At 40.1% G+C, this 13034-nt stretch overlaps 1 protein-coding gene across 1 annotated transcript in view; it reads left to right on the top strand.

Moving 5' to 3' along the window:
• LOC128657978 (gastrula zinc finger protein XlCGF66.1-like) overlaps positions 1–11119 on the top strand; it is a 28265-nt gene extending 17146 nt beyond the window's left edge. The window contains exons 4-7 of the mRNA XM_053712418.1: positions 5982–6129; positions 6479–6577; positions 6795–6881; positions 11043–11119. Of these exons, the coding sequence (XP_053568393.1) occupies positions 5982–6129; positions 6479–6577; positions 6795–6881; positions 11043–11119 (411 nt within the window). The remainder of the gene's footprint in view (positions 1–5981; positions 6130–6478; positions 6578–6794; positions 6882–11042) is intronic.
• Positions 11120–13034: the final 1915 nt, after the last annotated feature.

The raw sequence follows: 13034 nt of genomic DNA, 5'->3' as shown, positions 1-13034 counted from the left end.
CAGAACTGTCACATCATGCAGTGCTATTTCTCCAACATAGGTGTGTCCGGTCCACGGCGTCATCCTTACTTGTGGGATATTCTCTTCCCCAACAGGAAATGGCAAAGAGCCCAGCAAAGCTGGTCATATGATCCCTCCTAGGCTCCGCCTACCCCAGTCATTCTCTTTGCCGTTGCACAGGCAACATCTCCACGGAGATGGCTAAGAGTTTTTTGGTGTTTAAATGTAGTTTTATTCTTCAATCAAGTGTTTGTTATTTTAAAATAGTGCTGGTATGTACTATTTACTCTGAAACTGAAAAGAGAAGAAGATTTCTGTTTGTGAGAGGAAGATGATTTTAGCAGACGTTACTAAAATCGATTGCTGTTTCCCCACAGGACTGTTGAGATGAAGTAACTTCAGTTGGGGGAAGCAGTTGGCAGACTTTTCTGCCTGAGGTATGATGGCCACATTTCTAACACGACTTGGTAATGCTGGAAGGCTGTCATTTTCCCTATGGGGACCGGTAAGCCATTTTCTTAGATTAAGTAAAAGAATAAAGGCTTTATAAGGGCTTAAAAAACTGGTAGACATTTTTCTGGGCTAAAACGATTACTTGCTAAGCATATTTGACAGATTATAGCGCTTTATAGTTATTATAATCTTGGGGATTGTTGTTAAAAAACGGCAGGCACTGTATGGACACCTTTTTCAGATGGGGGCCTTCTCTAGTCATAGGCAGAGCCTCATTTTCGCGCCACTAATGCGCAGTTGTTTTTGGAAGGCAAGGCATGCAGATGCATGTGTGAGGAGCTAGTATCCACTGAAAAAGCTTATAGAAGGCGTCATTTGGTATCGTATTCCCCTCTGGGCTTGGTTGGGTCTCAGCAAAGCAGATTCCTGGGACTGTATAGGGGTTAAATGTAAAAACGGCTTCATACTTTTTCGCATTTTCAGTAATAAAGTATGTTCTGTGACAGTAACGGTTTCATTTTAAAACGTTTTTTGTGCTTTGTTGACAAGTTTAAGCCTGTTTAACATGTCTGAACCATCAGATAAACGATGTTCTATATGTATGAATGCCAATGTGTCTCCCCATTTAAATATATGTGATAATTGTGACATGGTGTCCAAACAAAGTAGGGACAATGATGCCACAGATAATAATAGTGCCCAAGATGAGTCTTCAGATGAGGGGAGTAAGCATGGTACTGCATCACCCCCTTCTGTGTCTACACCAGTTTTGCCCACACAAGAGGCCCCTAGTACATCTAGTGCGCCAATACTTATTACTATGCAACAATTAACGGCTGTTATGGATAATTCTATTAAAAATATTTTATCTAAAATGCCTACTTATCAAAGAAAGCGCGATTGCTCTGTTTTAAACACTGAAGAGCAAGAGGACGCTGATGATAACGCTTCTGACATACCCTCACACCAATCTGAAGGGGCCAGGAGGGAGGTTTTGTCTGAGGGAGAAATTTCAGATTCAGGGAAAATTTCTCAACAAGCTGAACCTGATGTTGTAACATTTAAATTTAAATTAGAACATCTCCGCGCACTGCTTAAGGAGGTATTATCTACTCTGGATGATTGTGACAATTTGGTCATTCCAGAGAAATTATGTAAGATGGACAAGTTCCTAGAGGTTCCGGTGCCCCCCGATGTTTTTCCTATACCCAAGCGGGTGGCGGACATAGTAAACAAGGAATGGGAAAGGCCCGGCATACCTTTTGTGCCTCCCCCTATATTTAAGAAATGATTTCCTATAGTCGACCCCAGAAAGGACTTATGGCAGACAGTCCCTAAGGTCGAGGGGGCGGTCTCTACTCTAAACAAACGCACTACTATTCCCATAGAAGATAGTTGTGCTTTTAAAGATCCTATGGATAAAAAATTAGAGGGTTTGCTTAAAAGAATGTTTGTTCAGCAAGGTTACCTTCTTCAACCAATTTCATGCATTGTTCCTGTCACTACGGCAGCGTGTTTCTGGTTCGAAGAACTAGAAAAGTCGCTCGATAAGGAATCTTCGTATGAGGAGATTATGGACAGAGTTCATACACTCAAATTGGCTAACTCTTTTATTCTAGATGCCGCTTTGCAATTAGCGAGATTAGCGGCGAAAAATTCAGGGTTTGCTATCGTGGCGCGCAGAGCGCTCTGGCTAAAGTCTTGGTCAGCGGATGTGTCTTCCAAGACAAAATTGCTTAACATCCCTTTCAAGGGCAAAACACTGTTTGGTCCTGATTTGAAAGAGATTATTTCAGACATCACCGGAGGAAAGGGCCACGCCCTTCCTCAGGATAGGTCTTTTAAGGCTAGAAATAAGCCTAATTTTCGTCCCTTTCGCAGAAACGGACCAGCCTCTGCTTCTACATCCTCTAAGCAAGAGGGTAATACTTCTCAACCCAAACCAGCCTGGAGACCGATGCAAGGCTGGAACAAGGGTAAGCAGGCCAAGAAGCCCGCCACTGCTACCAAAACAGCATGAAGGGATGGCCCCCGATCCGGGACCGGATCTGGTGGGGGGCAGACTTTCTCTCTTTGCTCAGGCCTGGGCAAGAGATGTTCAGGATCCTTGGGCACTAGAAATAATTTCTCAAGGTTATCTCCTGGAATTCAAGGAACTACCCCCAAGGGGAATGTTCCACAGGTCTCAATTATCTTCAAACCAAATAAAAAGACAGGCATTCTTACATTGTGTAGAAGACCTGTTAAGGATGGGAGTAATTCATCCAGTTCCAATAAGAGAACAAGGGATGGGATTTTACTCCAACCTGTTCATAGTTCCCAAAAAAGAGGGAACGTTCAGACCAATTCTAGATCTCAAGATCCTAAACAAATTTCTCAGGGTTCCATCATTCAAAATGGAAACCATTCGAACGATCCTTCCTACCATCCAGGAAGGTCAGTTTATGACCACGGTGGATTTAAAGGATGCGTACCTCCATATTCCTATCCACAAGGAACATCATCAGTTCCCAAGATTCGCTTTTCTGGAAAAGCATTACCAGTTTGTGGCACTTCCTTTCGGATTAGCCACTGCTCCGAGAATTTTCACAAAGGTACTAGGGTCCCTTCTAGCGGTTCTAAGACCGAGGGGCATTGCAGTAGTACCGTACTTGGACGACATCCTGATTCAAGCGTCGTCTCTGTCAAAAGCAAAGGCTCATACGGACATCGTCCTAGCCTTTCTCAGATCTCACGGATGGAAAGTAAACATAGAAAAGAGCTCTCTTTCCCCGTCGACAAGAGTTCCCTTCTTGGGAACAATAATAGACTCCTTAGAAATGAGAATTTTTCTGACAGAGGTCAGAAAATCAAAACTTCTAAGCTCTTGTCAGGTTCTTCATTCTGTTCTTCGTCCTTCCATAGCGCAGTGCATGGAAGTAATAGGATTGATGGTTGCAGCAATGGACATAGTTCCTTTTGCACGAATTCATCTAAGACCATTACAACTGTGCATGCTCAAACAGTGGAATGGGGATTATACAGACTTGTCTCCGACGATTCAAGTAGATCAAAGGACCAGAGATTCACTCCGTTGGTGGCTGAACCCGGACAATCTGTCACAGGGAATGAGCTTCCGCAGACCAGAGTGGGTCATTGTCACGACCGACGCCAGTCTGGTGGGCTGGGGCGCGGTCTGGGACCCCCTGAAGGCTCAGGGTCTATGGTCTCGGGAAGAATCTCTTCTCCCGATAAACATTCTGGAACTAAGAGCGATATTCAATGCTCTCAAAGCTTGGCCTCATCTAGCAAAGGCCAAATTCATAAGGTTTCAATCAGACAACATGACGACAGTTGCATATATCAACCATCAGGGGGGAACAAGAAGTTCCCTGGCGATGGAGGAAGTGACCAAGATAATTCAATGGGCGGAGGATCACTCCTGCCACTTGTCTGCAATCCACATCCCAGGGGTGGAAAATTGGGAAGCGGATTTTCTGAGTCGTCAGACATTCCATCCGGGGGAGTGGGAACTCCACCCGGAAATCTTTGCCCAAATAACTCAATTATGGGGCATTCCAGACATGGATCTGATGGCGTCTCGTCAGAACTTCAAGGTTCCTTGTTACGGGTCCAGATCCAGGGATCCCAAGGCGACTCTAGTAGATGCACTAGTAGCACCTTGGACCTTCAACCTAGCTTATGTTTTCCCACCGTTTCCTCTCATTCCCAGGCTGGTAGCCAGGATCAACCAGGAGAGGGCTTCGGTAATCTTGATAGCTCCACCATATGTCATCGGCTCCACCATGGAAGCTACCTTTGAGACAGGACCTTCTTGTTCAAGGTCCATTCGTGCATCCGAATCTGGTCTCTCTCCAACTGACTGCTTGGAGATTGAACGCTTGATTTTATCAAAGCGTGGGTTTTCAGATTCTGTAATAGATACTCTGATTCAGGCTAGAAAGCCTGTAACTAGAAAAATTTACCATAAGATATGGAAAAAATATATCTATTGGTGTGAATCTAAAGGATTCCCATGGAACAAGATTAAAATTCCTAGGATTTTATCCTTTCTACAAGAGGGTTTGGAGAAGGGATTATCTGCAAGTTCTCTGAAGGGACAGATTTCTGCGTTATCTGTTTTACTTCACAAAAGGCTGGCAGCTGTGCCAGACGTTCAAGCGTTTGTTCAGGCTCTGGTTAGAATCAAGCCTGTTTACAGACCTTTGACTCCTCCCTGGAGTCTTAATCTGGTTCTTTCAGTTCTTCAAGGGGTTCCGTTTGAACCCTTACATTCCGTAGATATTAAGTTATTATCTTGGAAAGTTCTGTTTTTGGTTGCAATTTCTTCTGCTAGAAGAGTTTCTGAGTTATCTGCTCTGCCGTGTTCTCCGCCCTATCTGGTGTTCCATGCAGATAAGGTGGTTTTGCGTACTAAGCCTGGTTTTCTTCCGAAAGTTGTTTCCAACAAGAATATTAACCAGGAGATAGTTGTACCTTCTTTGTGCCCGAATCCAGTTTCAAAGAAGGAACGTTTGTTACACAATTTGGACGTAGTCCGTGCTCTAAAATTCTATTTAGAGGCCACTAAAGATTTCAGACAAACTTCTTCTTTGTTTGTTGTTTATTCTGGTAAAAGGAGAGGTCAAAAAGCAACTTCTACCTCTCTTTCTTTTTGGCTTAAAAGCATTATCCGTTTGGCTTATGAGACTGCCGGACGGCAGCCTCCTGAAAGAATCACAGCTCACTCCACTAGGGCTGTGGCTTCCACATGGGCCTTCAAGAACGAGGCTTCTGTTGACCAGATATGTAAGGCAGCGACTTGGTCTTCACTGCACACTTTTGCCAAATTTTACAAATTTGATACTTTTGCTTCTTCAGAGGCTATTTTTGGGAGAAAGGTTTTGCAAGCCGTGGTGCCTTCCATTTAGGTGACCTGATTTGCTCCCTCCCTTCATCCGTGTCCTAAAGCTTTGGTATTGATTCCCACAAGTAAGGATGACGCCGTGGACCGGACACACCTATGTTGGAGAAAACAGAATTTATGCTTACCTGATAAATTACTTTCTCCAACGGTGTGTCCGGTCCACGGCCCGCCCTGGTTTTTTTAATCAGGTCTGATGAATTATTTTCTCTAACTACAGTCACCACGGTATCATATGGTTTCTCCTATGCATATTTCCTCCTGTACGTCGGTCGAATGACTGGGGTAGGCGGAGCCTAGGAGGGATCATATGACCAGCTTTGCTGGGCTCTTTGCCATTTCCTGTTGGGGAAGAGAATATCCCACAAGTAAGGATGACGCCGTGGACCGGACACACCGTTGGAGAAAGTAATTTATCAGGTAAGCATAAATTCTGTTATTACACTGGATTTGTCTCTCCTTTACATGCAGATATGCAGGGAACGCCCCTTGGAGAAGTAAAGCCAAATCTGACTTTTGAAAATTTCACTAGGGATTTCGCAGTGCTGGAGGACAATTTTAGAATATCTCACCTGAGCAGAGAGGTTTAGAATATCAGGGCCTGAATGAGTTGTGTGTGTTTCAGGTGCCTATAAAGTTTGATGATGTTGCCGTGTATTTCTCTATGGAGGAATGGGAGTATATAGAGGGACACAAGGAGCTTTACAAGGACGTCATGATGGAGACTCACCAAGCACTAAGGACTAATGAGATTCCAGGAAATGAGAGCTCAGGTAACGCTGTGTAGTAATAAATATCTCACTCAGGACATGCACATTCACTACTGACGTGACTGACACAGAGTAAATCTACAGTTGACTCGTCATGTGTGATCTAATGAGCTGTCTGATCATAAACTAGTTTTATACTCAACAAAAATAATAAATACACATTTAAAGGGCCAAGAGGGATTAATGTTAAACCAATTATACAGTATATCAATTTATATATGTAAATATTTTAAACGCAACAAGTAACAGATTATTTGTTTTTGTTCTTAACATTTTAAGATGCCTTTTTATAGTTGCAATAAAAATGTTCATATCCATTTTACAAAAAAAAAAAAAATGTATTCTCTATTAGAACTAACAGGTCACAGAGATGAAAATCTAGACACAGAAACACAAGGAGAACTTGTACAGAATATTCAGCCAGTGGAGAGCCCATCAGACGTCTTTGCAGGTGACAGATCTATGGCTGCTGTTAATGTGTATTTACAAAGTGAAAACTCAGCTTCTGAAATTATTTAACCCTTACTAATAGTTATGTAAATGATGGACCTGAAGACAGACCAGTTAAACTAATGATGTGTTGTGTAATATTACTACATAATCAGATGTGTGTGAGATAACTGCACTTAAATCCATTTAACCAAAAAACTAATTGTATTCTTTATTAGAACTAACAGGTCACAGTAATGAAAATCTAGACACAGGATCACAAGGAGACCTTGTACAGAGTATTCAGCCATCAGATGTCTCTGCAGGTGAGGGATCTATGGAATAAGCTTCACAATTCGAAAACTCAGATGCTGAAATGATTTAACCCTATTAATTACTATGTAAATGATGTGCTTCAGTATAAACAGATTGCAATGATAACATCTATTTGGTGCACAAACATATCGCACACACACACACGCCCTCTCTTCTCTCTCACCTCTGCTTTATGTGAATAGTACACACATGCCCTCTCTTCTCTCTCACCCTCTGATTTATGTGAATAGTACATACACATGCCATCTCTTCTCTCTCACCCTCTGCTTTATGTGAATAGTACACACACATGCCCTCTCTTCTCTCTCACCCTCTGCTTTATGTAAATAGTACACACACATGCCCTCTATTCTCTTTCACCCTCTGCTTTATGTAAATAGTACACACACATGCCCTCTCTTCTCTCTCACCCTCTGCTTTATGTGAATAGTACACACACATGCCCTCTCTTCTCTCTCACCCTCTGCTTCATGTGAATAGTACACATGCACATGCCCCCTCTTCTCTCTCACCCTTTACTTTATGTGAATAGTACATACACATGCCCTCTATTCTCTCTCACCCTCTGCTTCATGTGAATAGTACACACACATGCCCTCTCTTCTCTCTCACTCACTGCTTTATGTGAATAGTACACACACATGCCCTCTATTCTCTCTCACCCTGTGCTTCATATGAATAGTACACACACATGCTCTCTATTCTCTCTCTCACCCTCTGCTTTATGTAAATAGTACACACACATGCCCTCTATTCTCTCTCTCACCCTCTGCTTTATGTAAATAGTACATACACATGCCCTCTATTCTCTCTCACCCTCTGCTTCATGTGAATAGTACACACACATGCCCTCTTTTCTCTTTAACCTTAAAGGGACATTCCAGTCAAAATATCAATTCACATAGATGAATGCATCTTTGAATAAAAACATATTTGCAATATACATGTATTGGCAAAAATGCTTCTAGTAAAAGTTATCACTGTTTTAGTGTTAGCATTTTTCTCTGCACGTGCATGTGAAGCTAGATATTCTCTGCACCAGCATTTTAAATCCTGCATCTGCTCAGAGCATCAGTGGGGCTTGTATCAGCTATAACTTTTATTAGAAGCATTTTTGCTAATTTATGTATATTACAAAAATGCTTCTATTCAAAACTGAAATTCATCTATGTGGAATCCAATTTTGGCTGGAATGGCCCTTTAACTTCTTTTTTTTTTTTTTTCCAACAACTTTATTGAAAATAATAAAGTAACATACAATAAATGGGAGACGCAGCTCCTCCAGTATACATGTTCAATAGTTGTCTTATATTTTCTTACATTTACATGTACGAGTTAAGAATTCTGGACATATGAATTTATCATAATAGTTTAAAGGGGAAAGAAAAAAAGGGGTTAAGGTTTTCAGAAAAAAGGTAAAAGGGAGAGATAGTGGTGGGCGAGTCCCGTCCCACCTGCAACCAGTTGGAGGTATATCTATAGGTTTACTTTGAATGTTTGTAAGTTTCCCAGATTTGGGATATTTCTGCGTAAGTATCCATTTTGGCATTCTTGAGGTAATAATATTCTTCGAGGTCTAAAAGGTCTGTAACTTTGTCAACCCACATACCCAATGAGGGGCCTTTATTACTTTTCCAATTTTTGGCTATTAGTAGTTTCGCTCCATTTGTCATTATCGTGAATAACCGTAAATAAGGTTTATATTTAATGTTTGGGGGTTTATTTAGAAGCCATATCAAGGGGTCTAGAGGGAGAACAATCTCCAGGATGGATTCTATTTCTTTAATTACGTGTCGCCAGAAGTTTTGAATATCATTACACCACCACCACATATGTGCATCATTACTATCTACGTGACCGCATCTCCAACATGTGTTTGGATGGGAGCGAAATAATCTGTGTAGCTTCTTTGGGGTAAAGTACCATCTATGTAAGAGTTTGAAATTAATTTCTAGGATAGAGGATGAGATAGATGATTTTCTAGTGGCTTGTAGGATGGCGTGGCTCGTTTGGGGTGATATTATGGTACCTAGGTCTGCTTCCCACTTTTCCAAAAATAGTGGTATATACCCCGGGGGTTTCTGGGATAATAGTTTGTAAATCATGGATAGTGTATGTCTGAGTGGTGGTGTTTGTATGCATAAGGATTCAAAGTTTGTCAACGGTCTAGACAGATTATTGTAGTCTTTGTGTTTAAGTATATAGTTTCTAGCTCGTCGGTATGTGAACCAATTGGAGAAACATTCATGTCCATCTGCAATCAAATCTGACTGTGTGCGAATTGATTCGTTTGTAATCATGGTCCGTACTGCTATATCTGTGGCTTGGTTTACTGGGTCTATTGTGGTAGCAGGTGTGTACAATATAAATTCCCCATTCTCCAGAAGGGACGTCAATGGGGATGGTTTGGAGGAGATAAATAAGGATGTGTTAATGATTTTGTCCCATATCCTAAATGTTTCACTCGTTATCGGGTTAATATCAGTTTTGAGCTGGGGTTTGTTGGAGATGTCCCAACACAGTCTACCTAGATGGGGCTTTTGGTGAATTAGATGTTCTAAGGGAATCCAGCGTTTGTGTTGGTAGTGAATATTCCAGTCCACAACCCTCTGTAAAACAATTGCCTGTCTATACAACTCGAGATTCGGGACTCCCATTCCCCCCTGAGATCTGGGTGAATACATTATGTTTTTATTTATTCTAGGCGGCTTTTTGTTCCAAATGTAATCATTAAAAGCTTTTTGTATGGAGGGTAAATAAGTTGTGGGTAATGGGATGGGTAGTGTTTGTAAGTAGTAAAGTATTCTCGGGAAAATGTTCATTTTAATAACCTCTATACGTCCCAACCAAGATATCTGTTTAGATCTCCACGAAGAGAGGTCATTTATAATTGTCCTTTTAAGAGGTACGTAGTTCATATTGAACATATAATCGTAGGTTGGCGCTAGTTTGACTCCTAGATATTTAAGTGAAGTATTACACCATGAGAATGATGTGAGCTGTTTTATATTGTGTATGTCGTGTTTGTTCATATTTATACTTAGAATCTCAGATTTGGCCTTATTCATGGTGAAATTTGACAGTGTGTGAAAAATCTCTAATTCTTGGTTTATTTGTGGGATTGATTCTTTGGGATCTGTGATGGAGAAGAGTATATCATCTGCGAAGAGAGAGACTTTATATTGTTGTGAGCCAATGTTAATACCGTGTATTTGTGGGTTATTCCTAATACTAGTTGCTAACGTCTCTATTACAAAGGTAAACAAAAGAGGTGAAAGGGGGCATCCCTGACGTGTTCCATTAGTTATAATAAAGGGGTCGGATAAGGATCCATTTATCAGTATGCGAGCGCTCGGTTGAGAGTAAAGTGAGAAAATACGGGTTATAATTTGGGGGCCTAGGCCTATCTGTGATAACGTGGCTTTTAAGAAGTCCCATGCTATGCGATCGAAAGCCTTTTCGGCATCAGTAGATAAGAATAGGGATGGTATCTTTTTTTTGGTGACATAATGGATAAGGTGTAATGCTCTTACTGTATTGTCTTTGGCTTCGCGGCCCGGAACAAAACCAACTTGATCAGAATGTATTATGTGGGGGAGAATTTTGTTCAGTCTATGTGATAGAATTTTTGCAAATATCTTAATGTCCGTGTTCAATAATGAAATGGGACGATAGTTTGCAGGTAGAGAAGTGGATTTATTTGGTTTTGGTAGGAGTGTTATATGGGCCTCTAAGGCCCTATCCGAAAACCCGCTGGAGGACTCTATAGATTGGAAGTATTTTAGCATCTGTGGGGATAGTGTCTCTCTAAATGTAGTGTAGTACTTGTGAGTAAAGCCATCTGGGCCCGGTGTTTTCCCTGTAGGTAGATCTTTAATTACTAGGTTTATTTCTTCTACTGTCAGGGGTTCTTCTAAAGTATCTTTTTGTTCGGGAGTGATAGTTGGAAGTTTTAATTGTTTAAGGTAATTATCTATTACGATTGGTCGTAATTGAGGGTTTTCTGGATGATGGTGCGGGTTATTTCTAATATTGTATAATTTTTGGAAAAATTTCTGAAATACTCGTGCTATTCTAGGTGTAGAGTATTGGGATTGCCCTTGTTCGTCAGTAATGTGTAAGATATATTTTTTGTGATTTTTGTGTTTAAGGTACCTTGCTAAAAGCCTCCCGAATTTATTGCGGCCCTCATATTGTCTTTGTCGGTTATGAAATGCTTTTCTCTTAATTTCTTTGGATAGGTGTGATGCTAATTTTTGCTTTTCGGTAGTCAGTTCCCTTAGTATCTCCTTATTAGAAGGAGAATGTTTATGTCTGTCTTCCAATTGTTGGATTTTATCTAAGAATGTCTTAACTGCTTCTCTTTTAAGTTTATTATAGTATGCTTTTATAGCCATCATTTCACCTCGTATGACGCTTTTGTGTGCTTCCCATAATGTTTGAGGAGATGTTAATGGTGAAGTATTAAATTGGAAGTATTCTGTTAGTGCTTTATCAATTTTTAGTGCATTGATAGGGTCGGTAAATAAATAATCATCTAGCCGCCAAACAAAATCCTTAATAGGTTTAGATGGCCATACGAGGGAGCTCACCACCGCTGAGTGGTCCGACCAAGTGATTGAGTTAATTTTAGCTGATTTAAATAGTGCCAAGCCACTTACGTCTGTAAACATGTAATCTATTCTAGTGTAAGTCTCGTGAGGATATGAGTAAAACGTATAGTCCCTACTGGACGGGTGGAGGGTTCTCCAGACATCTTGGGCGACAATTTGTTTGAGATATGTTTTTATTTTATTTAACTGTGAGGTAGGTAGTGATGATCGCTGTGAAGAGCTGTCTATTTCCGGGTTTAAAACTATATTAAAATCCCCACACATTAAAAGTGGCCAATTCTGGTAATCTAAAATTTTATTAGTGATCTTTTTAATGAATTTGTGTTGGCCTGTGTTAGGCGCATATATTGAAGCCAGTGTCACTGGTCTGTTATAGAGTATACCGATAATTATAATGTATCTACCTTCTTTATCTCTGATGGTATTTAGTTCTGTGAAGGGGATACCTCTTTTGATTATGATACCAACACCTTGTTTCTTATGTTTGTGATGTGAAGCCCAAAAGCAGATTCCGAACTGGCTAGCAAATGTATTGGGTTCTCTTCCTTTTTTAAAGTGTGTTTCTTGGAGAAACAACACATCTGCTCCCTGACTACAACCATCTCTCAGTACCAAGGATCTCTTTTGTGGTATGTTAAGACCTTTTGCATTGATGGAGTATAGTTGCAATTCGTTGGTGTGTGTGATATGTTTTATTTGTTTAGCCATAATCTAGATGAAATGTGAGATTAATATAGATATGATATAGGTTACTTACACAAGTATTTTTTTTATAAAGTGCTTTATGGTTGCAGGATAGGACAGGACCGCCAACTAGGAATGGAAAGAAAAGATTTGAGAAAAGGGGGAAACAAATAAAAACGAAAACAAAAATTAGAGTCATCACAATAACATTCATGAGGTAGCAAGCCATTTTGTAGGTCTCCAGCTCACAGGTAAATATTACATGTAGGGAATTACTTAGTTATACACTATAGTATCTAAACAATATAATCTGTGTATTTGGATATGACAATATTTTTCAACTGGTTTTAAATAATCAACTGTTTCTCATTATCTCAATATTTGCGATCTTCTGATTATTTTACTACATAAGTCTGTTGTTGCTATTACCTTCATAACAACCAATCAAGGACTTTTTAATTTCTCATATTTTAACTGTTTAGTTAATAATAACTTAATCTCTTGTTTAGAACTTAGGACATTAAAACAAAACATTTCCGTTTATATAACTTTTGATAGAATGGCAACGTAAACTCTTCACCAAAATAACAGGTATAACCACTTAAGTTAAGGATAAGATTTCGATCACATAGTTAGTCTGTTCTTTGGTATATATGTCACACCGTGACCAAGTCTGTTCATCTTATTTTCATAAATTCAAGAAATGACTATTGAGTTCCCAATGCCTAATTCTAAATTTAAAGCAACAGCAAACAACAGTAATGCATAACTTTCTGTATACTTATCAGATCTTGTCGAACATCTTTATATATCTGAAGCAGTGTCTTCTGTCTTTTTCTTTTTTCG

The sequence above is a fragment of the Bombina bombina genome, chromosome 4 (genome assembly GCF_027579735.1).
Source record: "Bombina bombina isolate aBomBom1 chromosome 4, aBomBom1.pri, whole genome shotgun sequence".
In the NCBI taxonomy this organism is placed as follows: domain Eukaryota; kingdom Metazoa; phylum Chordata; class Amphibia; order Anura; family Bombinatoridae; genus Bombina; species Bombina bombina.
The sequence above is the reverse complement of the archived record's forward strand: the minus strand, read 5'-3'. Positions and strand labels throughout refer to the sequence as shown.